Below are 20,192 nucleotides of genomic sequence, written 5' to 3'. Positions count from 1 at the left end.
CAGAGTGACGGGGGTCAAGCATCCCACTGCCCTAAGTGCGCAGGAGCCAAAGCTGATTGTGTTGCACAGGAAGCAAAAGAGAAATCTCGGTCCGCCACCGAGTTGCAGGTCTAGATGAGCCAAGCCAGCAGCCCAGTTGGGGAGCAGCAACTTCTTGCTCTCTTCTAAGCTCCTCCCCTTGGTTGATGGCTAAGCTCCTCCCCTTGGTAGATGGCTAAGCTCCTCCCCTTGGTAGGTGGCTAAGCTCCTCCCCTTGGTAGATGGCTAAGCTCCTCCCCTTGGTTGATGGCTAAGCTCCTCCCCTTGGTAGATGGCTAAGCTCCTCCCCTTGGTAGATGGCTAAGCTCCTCTTGGTAGACAGCTAAGGGCTGTCAACCTCTCAGGGGCAATTCAGAAATAAGAGTTTAAGGAACAGAGGGTTCCTAAGACTGGTGACAGGTCTGGGCGGGACTCCTGAGCTCCTTTAAGTAACAAGTGAACGGAGACGGAGCCCCACTTGAGCTGTATCTTCCTTGAGCAGAACAAATGGCTGACACCTGTACTTCCTCAGTACCTCCTACCACCGTCGCCACCGCCAGCAAGAGAGCCCAAGATGAGCCTGGCTTCGGGGAACAGCTTATCAGAAAACATCTGCACATGTGGATTTCAACGTTTTTTTTTTTTTTTTCTGGGTAGAATCTCTTTACAAGCAGAGCCCTTTTTTTTTTTTTTTTTTTTTTTGGCACCAAGGAAATGTTCTCAATCAAAGAGCAATTCACAGCAAATTCCCATTTACAACGGCTAGCAGGGGCTGATGTGTACCAACATCTGTAATCTTTATCATGATCAAACAGATTCTTTGTGTATGTTTAATAGATTCCCTTTGTTTGTACCAAAACAAAAAACCAGGTGCTTTTTAAACAGCCCACTTCTTTTTAAAATCCCCCTGAGCTTCTAATGAGTTTAAAAGGTTAACCAGAGCTGCTATGCCTCTTTAAGGCCCCTTTCTGATCACCTGGTGTGTGTGTGTGTGTGTATGTTTCAAAGAGAAAAGAGGGTAGGTGTGGTGTTACTAGTAAAGAAATACAATTGGATCCCAGCCTAATGCAGTCCCTTTGTTCCTGCACACTGAAGTCTTCATTAAAACCCATGGCACTGTTCCCCGGAGCTGGTGACCTTTTTGTATTTAAAGACGACTTTACAGGACTGAAATTCTTCTCTTTTCGGGGGCAAACAATGTTCTCTTCTTCTGAAGGTTTCATGATAATGAGCTCATTCAGAGGCTACAGGACTAAGGGAAGAAGAAAAGAGAAACTGAGACTGGGGGGCTTCAGGTGACGCCACCTTTGAGACCAGAAGCCCCTGCCCGGCATAAGGATCAGAGTAGACAGGGCTTGCGAGGCAGAGCAGACACAGTTCGGGCCCCAAGGCGTGAATATTTTATGAGAGGGATGTTTCCTGGTTGGTGCCCCCAAAAGATGAGAGTAAGCGTTGAACGTTACGCTTGTTCATTTGTACTTTCTGTCTTGGTCCCTGGTTGGCTTAAGTGTCTGAAGTTGAGCGGGTTAAGTTTCTCCTTAGCATATTGGAGGTCTAGCTTGTTGTCGGTGCATTCAAAAAGCCTAGAAAAGTCTCTAATTTGGGGAACCGGGATTATCAGCTTGGTACCCCAGATGGTTTCGTTTAGACTGGCTGCTTCTGGGTGGCACGCCTAGTAAGAACGTGTGTTATGTTAGTACCAGCCACACTCCGGCCACTGGATGTGCTGCAAAGGCGTGCAACAGTAGCTGGATGATGGAAAACAAGTTTGACACTAGGCTTCTGGGTTTATTGCTGTATCGAATATGTGCATTTATTTTCCTAATTTGACTCTTATTAAAGCCTATATCATCAGAGGGAATACTGAGGCTAATAAATTAGGTTGTCGGTTCCTCCCATTGATCCCTACCCTGAAGTCTTCTGCCTGCAAACATTTTTTACAACACTTATTTATAAGACTAGTTTGTGAAATTCATTGCTTGGAGGTGGGTACTTTAAATAATAATATCTACCAGAAATAATAATTACCTTCACCCTTATCTCCCCTCTCAGTATGTATCTGCTATGAGGACTTTTTATGACCTTTTGAAGATAATATTAGGGATTTTATTTGGCAGGTGGATAAACGAAATGAGCAGTGTATAATGCATTTGTCCTAGTAAAAGCAGCATTGTGAACAAATTGCCTGCTACTTTTAAAGAAAATATAGCTCCAACCAGTTAATGTTTTATTAAATCACTCTCCTTGTTCAACAAGTCTTGATGGAACGTTACTTATGAAATGTGTATCCGGCGTGTTGTAACAAAGAAAATTGCTCTTGTTTACTTAACTATTTTCTTCTAACATTGCTAAATAAACATGAGTGATTGCCCAATACTCCCTTTGAGTTGACAGTATAGATTTAATAGGGACCCTTATTTTAGTGAATAGTGGTCTAGGGATAATTAGCCAAACTTCCCAAGGGTCTCTTGTTTGAAGCTGGTGTTCTGTGGCTGATATATATAATATGAAGGAGTTTCTAATGGGAGGAGGTAGGGATAAGGTAGGCGTGAGTACCTGCTCGTGAGATGGGGCATTGGGCCAGAACTGTCATTCCTCTAAGGCACCAAGCCACCATTCCTACTATGCTAATACTATGAACTTTGTATGTCAGCAGTCACTTACATGTATTAGTGTTCAAGGTGGGGCACTGCAGAAGTCTAGGAGGTCTCTGACAGAGTCTAGACCTGATATATTGGATGTGATTTTGCTGTGGGACCTGGAGGAAGAAAAGCTGGGGTAGATATCAGATCTCCTGGACAAGGAAAGTGACCTGTCCTTAACATAAACGAAGAAACCAACTCATTTCCCACGTGGCTCAAAGCTGATTCCTGACCCTGGTTACCTCAAGGCTCTCATATACACACTCTTAGAGCCACTTAGTCGGGGCCTCTGCGTAGCGTATTGGCCATGGTGCTGAGTCTGTGTGGAGAGGTCAGAAAAGCATCAAAGAGAGAACAGTTGGCAGACAGCAGCGTGCCTTCTGTGAACCTCATATAAGCAAGAAGAGAATTTACCTGTCTTGTTAGAGTCTCTGAGTCGTGCTCACCCGTCTTCCCTCTGTGTGTGTGTGTGTGTGTTTTAAATCTGAAATCAGAAGAATAATGTTTATTCTGCTGATAAGAAAGTCCCACCACATGCAGATGGCCATTTGTCTTTCATCTTACATTCTGTAATTTTAAGCATAACCTTAGATAAGCCTTTGGTACTCCTTCAGTTTGATTTAGTTGCCATTTTCAAATTTCTTATGACTTCACAATCAAGTTTGCACAAATAAAATTCAACAATGGTATCCTAGTTTGGAGTTGCTGTGAGGGAATTTGGAGGAGCACAGCCCTGGTCTTCTGACACACATTTTTTTTTCTGTCATTAGTCTAAAACTAAGAAGCAATAACAGTATCAGTCTTTGAAGGAAAGTCCTCCTCCTTGGTTTTTTAAGTGTTCAAGACCCTGTTCAAGGCTAGGTGACACATTTGTAGCCCCGGAGCAGTCCCCGGGACCTGTGCGAAAGCCGTGACTTCTCTGTTCTTCACCTCTGTGCACCTCGAGATTCTTCACAGCCAGCTGGGTTCTTCTCCGCTGCCCATGTCTTATGGCTTGGGTTGTCAGAACTCCTAGAAGAAAATCCGTGCAGCCTCCGTAAAACACTGCCTTAAAACCTAGAAAGCAGCATGTGATTCGGGAGCAACTCCTGAATGGAAGTTGTGTTAGCCGTCTGAGCTTCACAATGGATTTCCGCTTACCGTGCCCTTGTAGTTAGCAGTGAGGTTCCCCAGACAGGCAGTCCTGATGCACAGACAAGATAATGTAGGGATTGGCTGGTGTGGCGTCAGAGGTCATTTCCACGCTTGGAAGGGCCACTGGCTCCGTCAGCCGCAGCAGTTCTCCTTGAATGCAGAATAGAATGTGAGCCAGAAGACTCTTCACCAAAGGAGGAAATAACAGGTTTCACCCAAGCACAAACTGTTCACACCACGTCTTGTTTTCCAGAGTCCTGTGAGCACGGACAAGTAGCTTTTTCAAGTTACTCCAATAAACATAGCTTTGTTTATGACCAGGAAAGTGTTTTTAACAACAGGAACCCACCTTCCTCATTTCGTTCTTAAGACGGCACACTGCCACGGTTTCTTCTTTTAGCGTTCCGTGCACTGGGAAGGTATTTTGGAGCACATTTATGTGATGGGAAGTTTAAGAGCAGTGACATTTTGTGAGCGAGCGTGTTCAGCCTTAGTGGACTCGAGTGCCTTTGTTTTCCTTTCTATGACGTCCCGGAAGTCAGAACGTGGCAGTGACATTGACTCTCTTGGTCTCTTAGGAACCTGTTCTGTTCACTGGAACCATGAGGAAAAACCTGGACCCCTTCAATGAGCACACGGACGAGGAGCTGTGGAGGGCCTTGGAGGAGGTAACTTCTACCATTAACATCTCTGTGCACCTCTGTTGAGAGCCCTTGGGGAAGCAGGGGTCAGTGCTGGAACTACCTTTAGTTCCCACTTGGAGGAGCACTGATGTTTGTGAATGGGCGTGAAGTGTGTATCAAATAATACGCGTCACGCTGCATTTTAACTTCCCCAAATCTGACTTAGCCAATACATTATCTTGCTTGACCTTTGCAAACCTCAAACTCTCCTAGAGACTCAATGTCCTGTACAAATGTTGTGAGAATTCTTCCCGGGGGTGGGTGGGGGGGCACATGAGCAATGTCTCCCCACTCAGCACATCCCGAGGTCCCAAGAACAAATCAAAGTTCAGTTCACCAATGATCCCTGTGGGGAAACAATGGGCTTATTAGGTTGTTTGTTTGTTTATTTGTTTGTTTTTTACAGAGTGTGGATGAGGGGGCTATAGAGTGGGTGACCCTAAAGCAGCCGTTCTGGTGCATCTGCACCTAGCATAGGTGATTTGTTGAGGGAGCCCCTTCCACAAGCCTTCCCCACCCCGTATACTCTAGCTCCAACCCGAGTCCCCAAGGCCATGCTCAGTCAGGGCAGAACCGCATACACATGGACAGGAGGAGTGATTGGAAATGTGTGTGAGGGTCCAGTGACCTTCTAAGGGCGCATGTCACCAGTCCGTGAGCTGTCATGATGATTGACAGGTGCACAGAGGCACATGAGCTCAGGAAGGTGGGCTGTGTGGCTCAGAAGGTAGTGCTCTACGGCAGCCACTTAGCTTCCTGCTTTTTCTGGGGCAGAGGAAGCATCTGCGAAAATGAGGCCATCTGTTTTCATTATTAACTGAAGGAAAAATGACGTCATGCTTAAACAATGCTCTCGAGTCTCCTAAGAAAGTGTTTATAAAAGCAAATTACACAGAATACGAGAGCACAGTTTGCGGACAAACCTGTCATTGTGACGCCGCAGAGGAGTCCAGCTGGCAGACTCCTGGAGCCTTGGTTAGCTTGCTGTATTGGTACCCCTAATTTTGGAGGATCTTCCTGTTATTTGTGTAGTGTGTCCCTGCAGGCCGCTTCTCGGGGGTTCCTTACTCGCGCAGGCAAAGCATTCTGGCTGTGAAGGTGCTTCTGGTTTACGTGTTTTAGCATAAGTGGTTTGCAAGTTCACTCTAGTTCTGCAAATTAATTGTAAGCTGCTTAATAATAAAAAAATCCCTCCTGGAGCCTAGCTCAGTGTTTTACTTTTTAAAAAATCAGCAGTTAACGGAGACGCGGTAACTGGCTGACGGTCTCTTCGTTGCAGAGACTCGTGGTATATTTCTTAGAGGCAAACACTAAAAATCACCAGAGCTCAGAGATCAGCTACCCACTGCCATTACCACGGTTACGGTTTTGAAGTAGCGTCTTCTCCCGTGTCACCCTTTCTGGTAAGCTCCGACATCTTTTAACTTAAAGATGGGTTCTGGCTGTGTGCACACACCAGTTGGGAGCCTGACGGCAAAAGGCATCTTCAGACGTGGCTGCCGTACGCTTTTTTTCATCTGTCACCCACAAAATGAAATGTTGCTAGCTTCCCTTAACTCAGAACCGAGGTGGCCGACGTGTAAGACAGTCCTGAGGGTCCCCTGTGCTTAGACTCCACCCAAGCTGCCCTAACAGACACGAGGAGAACCAGGGACAGGCCCAGGTCCACGCATATCAAGGTGTCCGTGTGCTGCATCTGGGGTCTTTGATGCCTCTCAGCAGTGAGGCGCCAGTCACATAGTCGTTCTGTTTCTCTAGAAATGTTTTGCCTTGGGACTGTTTTTAAGAAACAGAGTTGGATACTTTTTAAAAATTAGAATCAATATTATAGTATGCTTCCAGCTGGCCCCTCCGTTGTATGCGTGTGTGTATGTGTGTGTGTGTGTGTTCCTGTGTGTCTGTGTTAGTTTTCCTCTGTGTACATGTTTTTGGAGAACGCCAATACACTTGAGTGTACATTGTCATGAAGAGGCCAAAGCCGGATATAACGATTACTTTCTCAGTCACTCTCCACCTTATTTTTTTGAGATGATTTGTCACTGAATTGGGCTTACCAATTAGTCCACACGGCCTGACCAGCAAGGCCCGGGAACCTGCCTCTCTTTTCCCAGCGCTTGGGTCACAGGTCCACACCACCACATCCCTCCCACGTCTGTGTGGGGTTCGGGACCCGATGTCAGGTCCTTGGGCCACAACATACACTTTCCTGAATGAGCTGGTCTTGGTTGTACATGTGTTCTCAGTCACATGACCCAAGAAATCTTGTCTCTAAGATTGCTTGTGTAGGGGTTGTAAAACACCAGGTGAGTCTTTTGTGGCTTTGGTTTTTCCCCCCTTCTGTGTCTCTTTTTTCTCTCCCGAATATATTACGTGTGTATAATCTCAAATATATTATATATTATATGTTTACTTTTTTTCTTTTCTGAGAATTCCAGCCTTCTCTAATGCACTCAGATTCTTCCATCTCCTGGACAGAGAGAGGCAGGACTCTTAGAAGATGACACGCTGTGAGGTTTTTCTGGCAGTAGTTAAGAGTTGTGTGGCCACGAGAGAGTGAAATGGCATCACCCTGATAGGTCAGAGAGGCCCGCCCTGGGATCCTTGGAGTCTCAGGCTGTTCTGCAGTGAGGTCGCAACTCCCACCTGGATGGAGGCGTGATGCTGTGTGTGCACTGGAGGAGACCTGGCCATGCCCCAGTGACACGTGGGCTCCCTGGATGGCTATCTCATGTCCTCTGTTATCCCTGTGACTCCCGTCCTTACACTGTATCCGAAGCAGAGCAGGCCCTGCCTTCCATGAATAGTGGGAAAGCTGGTGACCTTGGCTGTTCTTTTTAAAGTAGGCTAAAGCATGCATGACTGAGGGGCCGTGGCCCTAAACATAGCATGTGTAAGAAAAAGGAGGGAGAGGAAGAGACCGGGAGGGCGACCCAAACCCCTGATCCTTTTATAAAGGATGTCAGTGCAGATGGGGAACCCAAGCCCACGGGTTCACGTGAGGGCCCACAGAGAACGCTGCTGGTTTTATATCCTGGAAGTGAAAGGAAGAAGTGAGGCATTTCCTACATCCCCCTGTTTCCCACCCCCCTTCCTCTCTTGGAAAGGAGACCACCAGAAAGAGAAGGTGGGATTGACATTCAGGCAGGAAACGTTCCTGTGAATATTGTCCATTTTGTTGTTTAGCTTTACTGAAGTTGTGTGCTCCAAACAGTCAGTGACAAAGAGCAGAAATATTGCTACTATTGAGTACCTCATGGAGCATCCTGGAAACAGTGGCCGCTGTGTAAAACGGCAGACGTAGTAAATAAAGATGGAACCTGCCAAATGATCACGGCAGTTAAAACTGAAAACAGATCGGCTGCGTATTGTTTCTGTCTTAGGTCAGCCTGAACTAGAGCAGACCATGAAGAACAGGGATGTCTGTGGGTGTCAGAGTCATCTAGTGATGTCCCAGATGGGGCGATCTACTAGGATGTGTCTCCTTGTACAGGGGGACACCACGGGGCAGAAACCTGAGCATCAGTGCGATACCCATCAGGGAACGTGTCTCTCAGCACCTCCTCTGCACGCAGCCCATCTCCCCCAGGCCCTGCATTTCCTGGGCTTGGTTCCCCTCTCCCCCGTTTACTCATAGCTTCATTCTGTGAAGGCATTTCCATCTCTTCTCTTTCCAGACACAATGGCCTTTCTTTATGTAAAGTCAGTAATCTGCCAACTACTTTATGGTTGCTATGGTGGATACCGTGGTGAGAAACATCTTACAGAAGTGGGTTCCAGAAGGGTAGAACCTATCAGGGTGAGGGAGGAGTGCAACAGAGAGCAGGAGCCAGAACCCGTGTGCTCACGCTCTCATCCATGTACAGGAAGCAGATAGAAAGATAACGGGAAATAGGATGAGGGGCGAAACCCCCAGAGCCCACCCATAGTGACCACCTCCACCATGGCTACACCTCCCAAAGGATCCATAACCCCCCTAAACACCAATAACAATCAGGGACCAAATGCTCAGATATAGGAGCCTATAAGGGACATTTCTCATTCAGACTCCCAGAGAGTACAAACAGCATCGAGCATCCCTGTCAACCATGCCTGAGGGTGCATAGCAGGGAGATTGTGTGTGATCATAACCTCAGGGACTTTTACAAATATTTACAATTTTGTTGTATTTTCCCTATTGTTCCCAACTTAAAATATAATCCAAACTGTTCCGTACTGAAACAAATAGTTTAGAATATTATAGCTGGATCAACTTTCCCGAAATTATAATTTTAAATGCTTTCCCTATTTTAAGTATCACTGCTGTAATATCCTGGGGCCAATTAATTTTTATAAGTGATATGTATCTCTTACAATCATTTAGTAATGTGATTGTATTCTATATAAAAGCATACTCATATGAATTCATTTTCTAACTTGTAGAAACAGGTGTGGATGAGACACTCTTATGTCTCCGTCATAGGTTTGAACAGTTATTTATTGAGAGCTTATTGCAGATTCCTAAGCTATTAGATAGTCATCGAGATAGACATGGCCCTCCCACTTGGAACTGAAATTCTTGTGGAGAAGTTAGGGCACCGCCAAATGCATACCAAATTAAGACTGATAAATGCAATAAAGAAAAGCAACATGAAGAGACCTGGGTGAGGCTATGACTAGTAACAGACAATGTCGATTGATCTCTTTGTAGCAAGCACCGCTCTAAATACTTACAAGCACTGACTCATTATGAGCAAAGGCTCATGAAGATAGGCATCTGGGCTGTGATAACATTGTGTCTCATTTGCAGGTGAGAAAGCAAAGACAGGGAGAAGTCAGGAGCTTGTCTTTGGGAGAGCCAGGCAGGACTTAAGCCCAGGCGTTACAGGTTGATGCTTTTCATCTTACAGATCTGGGACAGGGAGATCTCAGCTCAGTTGGCAACGGGCTTCCTGCCCAGCCTGAGGATCCGAGATCAAGCCCCGGAGCCCACTCTTCAGTCTGCTGCTCTGTTACTGAAGTGTCCTGACCCTTTGTTCTGAATCTCTTGAGGATAACCCCGAGTTTGGCCCATGTTCAGTAAAATTTCTCCAGAAGAAATATTCATAGGCCTGAACCACCGCCCAGTGATGTAGTCTGATATCTTATGACTCAAGTTCTTCAAAGGTAGCTTACTGAAAGCAGACCAAGGATGGGGCAAGAAGAGCTTATGTTGTGTTCGCCTTCCCATGGGTTGCCGTTCACTGTAGGACACCGATGAAGTTAGAGTAAATTCATTTTATAGCTCTAGTGATATCAGACTGAACTTAGGAGGAACACACTCCAGGACTCCTGACCGTGAAGAAGTGGGTCCCAGTCGCTGGAGCTTCTTCAAACTTTTCTGATTAATTAAAATCTTCCAAAATGGTAGGGTACCTACAGGGTTATTTCTTCAGGGGGCCAGCCTTCCTACAACAACTCCTATGCAGAATGTCTGTTGGCCAGCCTTCCTACAACAACTCCTATGCAGAATGTCTGCTGGCAAACTTGGCCATACTTTACATTTATGCACATTATTTGCATAAATTACATTTATGTAAATGACATTATATAAGTGTATTTTACATTTTCTGTAGTATATCGTGCATATATAGGAAGAGCTTCAATTCTGAGACTTCCACAATTTGTGGGCAGAGGATCTTGGTGGATGTCATGTAGCAGGAAGGGAGTTAGGTTGGTAGGGTGGGTGGCTCTGAGATGCACCAGCTTCACTGAGGTACAATTTAGATGTCAGGAAGTGGTCCCTGTAGAAATGTGGGTCAGTGGCTTTGATAAATTTGTAGCACTTTGGGTCATCATAGTGATTAAGAGTTTTATCTGTCACCTTATAGTTAACCTCCATGACTCTCAGTCACTAATCTGTCCTGTGTTTTGTCTCTGTGAACTCTTAAAGCTATCTCTTAACTAACCATTAAGAAGGGACATTTTCAGGACGTTATGTAGATGGCTCATTAGCTAAGGCCACTTGTTGCTATTACAGAAATCCCACATTCTTTTCCACACCAGGCCACTCATATTACCTGTAACTACAGCTCCAGGCATCTGATGCCCTCTTTATGCTCCTACAGGCAACTGCATTTACATGGATATACATAGACATAGACACATAGACACACACAAACACACACACACACAGAGGCACATATACACACACAGGTACACACAGACACAGACACACACAGAGACACACACACAGGCACACACACACACAGAAGCACATATACACACACAGGCACACATAGACACACACATAGATAAACACACAGACACACACATAGATATATACACAGACATACAGGCATACACACACAGAACCACACATACTCACAGGCAAAAACACATAGATACACACAGAAACACATACACATGCACACAGACACACAGAGGCACACAGACACACACACAAGCACACACAGACACACAGAGGCACACACACATGCATACAGATATACACACAGGTACACATATACACACAGGTGCACACACAGAGAGACACATGCAGGCACATACACATAGATACACACACACACAGGCACACACATACACATACCAAACACAATTTAAAAAGCAAAATTAAATCTTGTCAAAGAGATATTCCCTGTCTTGCCCTGTTTTACCTAGAGGGTAGTCTTCCCTGACACATTTAACATACTTAAGCCGTGTTACTCATAACCCAGGACCAACAGACCATGCTTATCATTGCTTACCTCTATCCTCACGAGGCTTCCAGGAAGAAGTACTCCAGAGCTTATCATGAAGATATTTGTCTAATAGTTCATTTATAAAAGCGTCATCCTTCTGACTACATCTACAGGTACAACTTAAAGAGGCCATTGAAGATCTTCCTGGAAAAATGGATACTGAATTAGCAGAATCGGGATCCAATTTCAGTGTTGGACAGAGACAGTTAGTGTGCCTTGCAAGGGCGATTCTAAAGAAAAACCGAATACTGATCATTGATGAAGCAACTGCAAATGTGGACCCAAGGTACAGAGCCGAGGCTAACACGAATGTGCTGTTGAATGGGAGTTCTAGGTGTGGCTCACAGGAAGCATTTGATGGCACTAAGGGATGTCTGTGTGTATCGGCCCTCCAGATGTGTGGTGCACTAGTGTCTTGTGTGCAGAATTGTATATTTTGTAAAATCATCTTCTGGCTGTGCATATCTCGTTTATGTACATGCAAATACCCCAGAGTCCAGCATCTAAAACCTTCTACCTCCAAGCATTCAGCCTCAAGCATTCAGCTATTCAGAAAAGGGATGCTGAGCTTGTATCCTAGGCCTCACAAGTGAGTCAGATTCCTAAATTCCAAATCTGTGTCGAGCAGTTTGGAGGAAGAAGAATCATTTGCGTTGTTTCTAGCTAGGCTGTTTAGATTCTAGGTTTCCAAGAGGGGAGGGTACGTAGGAGAGGTTGGCATGCCTGTAACCCAAGCATCTCGAAGCCTAACGTAGAAGGGTCTGGGGTTCAAAGCCACCTCAATGGCATAGTGTGGTCAAAACCAGCCTGAGCTCTCTATAATAATAGGGATGATAATAAAGGATTTTTACAAATGTTGTTGAGGGTCACGTGACCTGTCCCCATCTTTGCTGACTCGACGGTGACCTCTGTGATTCCAGAACGGATGAGTTGATACAACAGAAGATCCGGGAGAAGTTTGCCCAGTGCACAGTGCTCACCATTGCTCACAGACTGAACACCATCATTGACAGTGACAAGATAATGGTGAGTCCTGCCCTGGCAGTGCCCACAGATGCTCACACCACTGTCCGTTTATCCTTCCTTCTAAAAAAAAAATGATAGGAACCCCCAGTAAGCAAAGCCCCAGCTAATTCTTCTGTTGCCAGCAGTGCCTTAAGGGCTTATGTGTGCATTGAGTCCTACTATGCATCTGCCTTTGGTGTGCTCCTCTATTTACTGTCTGTCCTAGTGTATTTGCAGGACCATCTTAAGAGGAATTACACCCCAATGAAATGTCCCAAACCAGGCAGTGCTTCATAATATTGCTTCATACTCCGTGGTAGTAGGACAGTGTTATTTTGTGCATGCCACCTGTCTTAGTGTTTCTATTCCTGCACAAAAAAACATCATGACCAAGAAGCAAGTTGGGGAGGAACGGGTTTATTCAGCTTATACTTCCATACTGCTGTTCATCACCAAAGGAAGTCAGGACTGGAACTCAAGCAGGTCAGGAAGCAGGAGCTGATGCAGAGGCCATGGAGGGATGTTCTTTACTGGCTTGCTTCCCCTGGCTTGCTCAGCCTGCTGTCTTATAGAACCAAGACTACCAGCCCAGAGATGGCACCACTCACAATGGGCCCTCCCACCCTTGATCCCTAATTGAGAAAATGCCTTACAGCTGGATCTCATGGAGGCATTTCCTCAAGGGAGGCTCCTTTCTCTGTGATAGCCTAGCTTGTGTCAAGTTGACACACAGAACCAGCCAGTGCGCCACCTTTGTCACGGCTTCCCTGGTCAGAAACTAATCTTCCTGGGGCTGGAGAAATGGCTGGGTAGTCATGAGCTCTTGTGCTGGCTAGTTTTTGTCACACACTACTCTTGCAGAGAACTCTAACCTCAGTTCCCAGCACCCGCGTGTAAAGGAAGAGAAAGGTTAAGTGTGGTTATCTTAGGGTTTTTCCTAGTTTGCTCTCTGTTGCTCTGGGAAATGCCAGGACCACACGCACCTTAGAATGACGGTTTATTTCATTTCATCGTAACACTTTATGGTCCATCAGTGGGAGAATCCAGGGCAGAGACTAAAGCAGAAGCTGTTGAAGAATGCTCCTCACTGGTTCGTTCTCCACGGCTTGCTCAGTCTGCTTTCCTATACAGCCCTGGCCACCTGCATGACCTGTAGGTCCTAGGGATGTTTCATGGGGCTCACCGGTCCACAGCAGGGAAGGACAGAATCTTGCAGAAATGCCAAGCAATCATCTCTAACTCTGGCCAGTCACTATTCAACCCACACGTGGGTATGTAGGTACGAACATCTTGAGTATCCCTTCACCTCTGTTATTGTCAGTGGTGTCAGTGTTTGCCTTGCTAGTGTCTCCTGGTAAATCTTCAGGGCCTGTTTATTCCCTCATTATCTACATCTTTATCCTCAGTGTGGTTTGACACGGCAGGTTACAATCTGGCCCTTCCCTCCCTTCCTGGCCTCACCCCACTGCACTATCTCTCTCTCTGGTATGGAGAATGAAGCCACGGTGGTGTTCCCCTTGTCCTGCGGTGCGTGGCTGCTGTCTTTCTGGCAGCTGTGCTTTCTCCCTCCTGAGTGTTGGCAGCTCGGACTGAGGCTAGCAGTGTAGAGAGAGAATTGAGTGGATTTGGGTGAGGTGGCAAACAGAGTGACTGGACTTGGATTGAATGTGGGAGGAGAGAGGAGTCCCCGTGTTGGTTTCCAAGGTGATCACGCAAGTCCTGGGATACGTGGGTGAGACCAGGGTGAAGTCAACTTGGGAAGGGCTCTCTTTGAACACGTGACCTTGCGTTTCCCTGTGACATTGGCCCTCCCCCTCAGAACTCCAGTGTGGGGAAGTCTTCAGATCATGTCCCCTGGCCATAGAGATATTAGAGACAAAGCAATGTCAGAGGCGATTCCCCCAAGAAGCAGAAATACGATCAGTTGAGCTGCTTTCTGTTGTAAGAATGGCACAGGTCCCCAGCTTAGGGGACCCAAAGACATGCATCCTCTTCTTTCACAGATGGGGACTTAGACCCTGATAGATCCAGCCAGGATGAAGCTTCAGATGTGTTTTAGAACTGATCATCCCACGACTTTCAGCTTGGTAGAACACCAGTGTGCCTGCCAGTTTTCTGTGACTGTAACAAAATACAAAAAAAAAAAAATCAGCTTTTTAAAAGATTTGTTCGGCTCCATAATTGGAAGTTTCCAGCTGGGATTCTCTGGTTCTGTGGTGAAGTGGTGCATCATGGGAGAATGTGTAACAAGACAGAGCTCTTCCGCCATGGCCAGGGTGCCAGAGAGAAAAGAAGGAGCCAAGATTCCACAGTCCCCATCAAGGGCACAACCACATTGTCCTAAAAACTCCCAATAGGCTCCACCTCTTAAAGGTTCTACCGGCTCCCAGTTAGCACTGCTATAGCCACTAAGCTTTGAACAAGGTAGTGGCCTTTGGAGACTTTTGGGATCAAATTGCCGTGGGTGTTCTTTGTCTAACCTTTAAAGTTTGAAGCAGTTTTGGCTTCAGGAATGCCCATTCCTGTAGAAAACAAGAGTTCCGTCCTGTTGTTCCAAAGCATTACAGACATAACGCACGTGTCTTAGCTACCGCTCTATGGCTATGGAGAGACACCATGACCAAGGCAACTCTTAGAAGGGAAGCATTTAGCCTGGTGGGCTGGCTTACAGTTTCAGAGGGCTAGTCCCTGATCATCATGATGGAAAGCAGGTAGGCCGGAGCAGAAGCTGAGACCTTTACATCCTGTTCTGCAGAGTTAGGGTAAGGCAACTGGGGCTGGTGTGGGCTTTGAGGTTTCAAAAATAACAAGGCCACACCTCCCAATCCTTCTCAAATCGGTCCACTGTTGAGGGACCCAGCTTTAAAGCCTATGAGCTCATGGGGGCCGTTCTCATTCAAACCACCACAACCTGTCAATCAGCTGCAAATGTGCCAGAGGCCAGGGGCCAGGCTCAGGGAGTGGCTAACCAAGGGAGGGATGCTGATGAGGGCCATAAGCAACTGCATGGCACCATCAAGTTGAGTGATTGCAAGTGCTTACGGTGTAGCGATTAGACTTACTCTGCGAACACCCCACAAGGCAGATAGGAACGGTTTGTTTACTGTGAGTAAATCAAACAAAAGGCTTGTTGGGAAACAACTGTGGCCCAATTCATGGCTTTGTTTATGTGTTGGCTTTCCAAAGGGATTTAAAAAAACCAAAAACAAAAAAACAGTTTTGGTTCATTAAGCACCATTAATGTGTTAGGCTCAGAATTCTGTTCTATGAAGATGTTCTCTCAATTTTAACTTTATTAAACACGGCGCTGTAGTGTTTATGACAGCTAATTTAATCGCTCTCATTTGCTCAGTTGCCACAAAACAAGGGAGCAAGGCTGACAAATTAGAAAGCCTCCTTCTCCCGATACTCAGCGCTCTCTCCGCGTTCGACTCGGGCTTTTCCCCCCTTTCTTAGGATTAGCTGGATACCTGGCTTCTGCGTTCCCTTCAGCGCATAGCAGGGCTTCCTCCCAGTCCCTGAGCTTTCTGTTCACACAGCTCTGGGCTCTCCCAGGAGCAAGAGCAAGAGACGATTGACTAGGGTCCACAGCTACTACCGCTGCCTGTGTTAGAGGCTGTCCCTGTCTGCAATCAGGGAATTGTAGGGAATTCTAGAGAACCGCAGGCTCAGAGTCTCGGGTTGTGGCTCCCTGTTGACAGGCCACACTGTGGTCTTATAATCTTTACCTTTCTTCTTAGTTGTTTTCCCAGATAAAGTACAACCCGTAACTGTAGTCACACACCCAGCTTGAAGAGCAGAGCAACTCCGAACTAACCAGACTTTTACTTAAGTCTCTTTTTTCACCTTAGTGGAACTTTCCTTTGATGAGCCTACTTGGCCAAAACTAGGTCATTGAAAAAGGAGAGAAAGGAAAAAAAAAATGTCCCATCGAAAATATGCTTACAGTTTCAAGTCCTAAATGGGTGCAAATAACTAACATGGCAGTTCAGACTCCAGAAGAAGAATGTGAGCGCGAGAGGCGAGGGGTGAAGATTAAGGTTATGTTTTGCTCTTGCAGAATAGAAGACACATCACTTTATAAAGCAATTTGATTTCCTCCCTTAGTCTCTTGCATGAAAGAGACCTATATTTTAAAACTGCAATCTTATTTTCTTTCCTGTAATGTCAGGAGTGGTTATGCCCTGTGGATAAACTGGATTAAATTATTTTGAAATGGATCCATCCAATTTTCACATCTGGGACAACTACCCCATCTCTGCAGAGATGGAGGTCTGATAACTCATCCTTGCTAAGCTTATATAACTAGCTGACTCACCCAGTGTATTTGTCCTTAACCTGCTAGACAGCACTGAGCAATTTGAGGTTGTTGTTCCTGGAGAGATCTGGGGATGAGCATGGCTGTCGGAGAAGCATTAATGTGGGATTTGGTTTACAGTTTATTTGGGTCCGGGGGGTGGGGGTGGGACCTAAGCAGAACATTCCAGGAGACTTTTCTTATTAAACATACCAAGAGAAAAATGGAAAACTCACTATTTTTATGCTTGCTTGCTTGTTTGTTTGTTTGTTCTGAAAAATCTAGATTATTTGATCACAGTGGCTGAGTATATAAAAGTTGTGCACCTGGCTCTCAAGATGCCCCACCCCCAACCATATGCACCCAAGTATAAATAACTGTCTATCTCTCTCTCCTTTCTCTCTCCAAGTGTTTACAGAGCCCGTCCGTGCCTTGAGTCTTCCTTTTAAACTCTGTCTTGCCCGCAGCTGTCGGTTTGAAGCACGTGATTTCTGAGTCCTTGTCTTCCATTCTGTATTCCCGCCATCCCACCTGACCTGCTCCCAGTGCATGCTGGACTCTTTCCCTCTTGACTTCTCACTTCTCCCACCACTGGGCACGGCCCAGCTGTGCCCTGAGAGTCAAGTCCTTTGACTGGTTTTCTGCCACTCAGCATTGAGAACTTGGTATGCTCAGATGGTGCCAGGCTTTAGAGACTCCAGTGAATTAGAGAAGTCTCGTGAGCCTGCCATGGGGGTAGGCTCATGGGATAGATGACAGAGCATCTCAGTCAGGGCTCGTGCTGTTTGTGTCTTGAATGCGGTCGTGTCCTCCCATCTGAATTTTCACGTGTCTGATGAGCCTGTGTGATGGTCCACGCTGCCCCATCCTCCCTGGGGATCTTCCTCCCTTGCACAGTAACTTCTTAATGACATGGATCACTAAGTGTGTGATAACCGCGCTGAGTGAACACACAGCTTTGAGGTCACCTGAATTGTCTTCCCATGCATTTTTGCCCGCATGTAACTCGTTCATTATTGATCCTGGAAAGGGGAATAAAAATTGTTTTTCTTTATTCATTTGGGGCTATATACCATGCACACAGGATATAATCTAAGTCCCCAGTGTGATTAAAATTGCACTGGACTGAACAGGCGACAAGTTTCTGATTAGAGTGTGTTTTCTTGAGTCAGGCAGAGTTATATTATCCAAATGAGGAGGGATGATAAAAATTGTTTTCATTTCTCCTTGCTAGTCCTTTATATCTGATAATAAATGTTATATTCTGGACACCCAGAAGGGCATGAGTCCCAGCACGGTTGCCTCTGGCCGGGGCCAAGTCACATAATTTATCTGATGGTCAATGCTCATGTCAGATAGGGAGCACGTGACCAATCATGCTCCTCTCTGAGGAGTCTCCCTTCCTCAGATGGTGCTGTTGTGGGATGGATGGCAAAGACAGATGTTACCTTACTTGTCCCGAGTGTGGGGGTGAACACTGATGACGGTAAGAGCTGGAAATGGGCAAACAATCCCATTTGATGTTACTTCTCAAGAACTAAGACAGATGCTGGGAACGTAGCTTAGTTGGCAGAACTCTTGCCTCGCGTGCCCCAAGTAATGGGTTTGTTCTTCTGAACACTACAAGCCAGGTGTGGTGGCTCACAGCTGTGATTCCAGCACTGGTGACACAAGGGCAGAAGGACCTAGCAACTGCAAGTCCCAGCTGTGCTCTGTTACTAGAGCGTGAGCCAGCGTGAGCTGCAGCGCAGCCTGTCCTGTGGTTTGTTTTGGCCGTGCTTGTTTACTTGTTTTATGTGTTTACTCCTGTTGCCTGCGTGATTGACTCTGTGCCTGTGGAGGCCAGAAGAGGGCAGTGGAGCCAATGGGGCTGGCGTTATAGCTGTTGTGTACTGTCATGTGGGTGCCGGGAATTAACCTAGAGTCCTCTGGCAGAGCAGCCTGTGCTCCTAACCACTGAGCCATCTCTCCAGGCAGGACTCTTGTCTTTTAAAAACACAACAAAACTATCCCATGCAGAGATTTCTCTTTTGTCATTAATCTCACTGGACCACGTTTTTGCTACCTGGCATTTAGATATCAGAGTCTGCCACCCCCAGCTCTTAGCCCATTCATTTATTTGGTGTGATAACATTCTGGTTCCTTTTTAAATACTCTGTGTGTGTGTGTGTGTGTGTGTGTGTGTGTGTGTGTGTGTGCATCCTTGCATGTGTGTGTGTGTTTGTGTGTGTGTATGCATGTGTGTGTTGTGTTACTAGAAACAGAACCTAGGCTGAGCTACACTCTAGCCCTGTGATAAGGCATGTCAAAACCACACTTAAAAAGCCTGTCGTAGTTTACATTTTCAAAGCGTTATCATGCAAATTGTTCAAAAGTTCTAAGGGCTAAGGACATATCTCTTCCTTGTCGAGTGTCACTTGGCATGAATTACACCTGAGCTCACTCTCCCAGCAAAATAAATAATTTGTAATAATTATCACAATTCTGTTATATGCCTCCAAGTGAAAACTATCCAGCTGGGCTGGAGACATGGCTCCGCAGTTAAGAGCACTTGCAGCCCTTGCAGAGGACCTGAGTTCTATTCCCAGCACCAACATGGGGTTACCCACAATCACTGGCGACCTCAGCTCTCAGGAAATTCAGCCTCTCTGACCTCTGTGGACAACTACAAATGCACACACATACACATGGACATACACACACACACACACACCCATGAAAACACATACAAGGACACACACACACATACATGGACACACATAGGGACACATACTCGGACACACACACAGGGACACATATACACACACAAGGACACATATACACACACATGGACACACATATATGGGGACACACACATACATGGACACACACACAGGGACACATATACACACAGGGACACACACAGGGACACATACACACACATGGACACACACACAGGGGTGCACATATAAACACAGACACACACATATATATACACAGATACACATACATATATACATGAACACATGGGTATGCACATGGACACATACATATACATATTTTAAAATATTTATAAATTTAAAAATATTTATTTTTAAACCTTTAAACTTCTCAACAAACTAAAGTACAAATTGTTGTTAATACTAAGAAGGCAGAGAGTACTTTTTTTAATCAATGGTCTTTCTGACACTTCTGTTACAAACCCTCCTGCCTTCTGAGAGTGTTTGCTGACTGGGCCTTTACAAATGATGGTCACTTTTGAGATCTGCCACTCTGAGTGTCATTTGTGTGTTTCATACCCTGTGGGAAGGGGAAAGACCCATCTTACATTTTAATACATTCAGTAGGAAGTTAGATGGGGACAAAAGAGCAGTTGTTATAAATTCAGGCTAGAGAGATGGCTCAGCGGTTAAGAGCATTGACTGTTCTTGCAGAGGTCCTGAGTTCAATTCCCAGCAACCACATGGTGGCTCACAACCATCTGTAATGGGATCTGATGCCCTTTTCTGTTGTGTCTGAAGAAAGTGTCTGTACTCATATAAATAAAATAAATCTTAAATTCAGGCAGTCTGTTACAGTCGGAGAACTCAGGGTCTACCTCCGAAGCGTGATTTTAAGTTTACTTTTTGCTTCTGCAGAGTAGAAAGTTCATCGTTTTGTAAAGTAAGTTGACTCATTTACTTAGCCTTTAGCAAAGGAGAGACCTGCATTTCAAAAC

At 45.8% G+C, this 20,192-nt stretch overlaps 1 protein-coding gene across 1 annotated transcript in view; it reads left to right on the top strand.

The window, feature by feature from the left end:
• The window catches only part of Abcc4 (ATP binding cassette subfamily C member 4 (PEL blood group)), a 212,779-nt gene that overhangs the window by 182,493 nt on the left and 10,094 nt on the right, over positions 1–20,192 (top strand). The window contains exons 27-29 of the mRNA XM_021181507.3: positions 4,373–4,462; positions 11,307–11,479; positions 12,114–12,219. Of these exons, the coding sequence (XP_021037166.1) occupies positions 4,373–4,462; positions 11,307–11,479; positions 12,114–12,219 (369 nt within the window). The remainder of the gene's footprint in view (positions 1–4,372; positions 4,463–11,306; positions 11,480–12,113; positions 12,220–20,192) is intronic.

Source organism: Mus caroli, unplaced genomic scaffold (assembly GCF_978045245.1).
Source record: "Mus caroli unplaced genomic scaffold, Mus_caroli_1 scaffold_12, whole genome shotgun sequence".
Lineage (NCBI taxonomy): Eukaryota > Metazoa > Chordata > Mammalia > Rodentia > Muridae > Mus > Mus caroli.
Note: the sequence above shows the minus strand (reverse complement) of the source record. Positions and strands in the feature narration are given on the sequence as shown.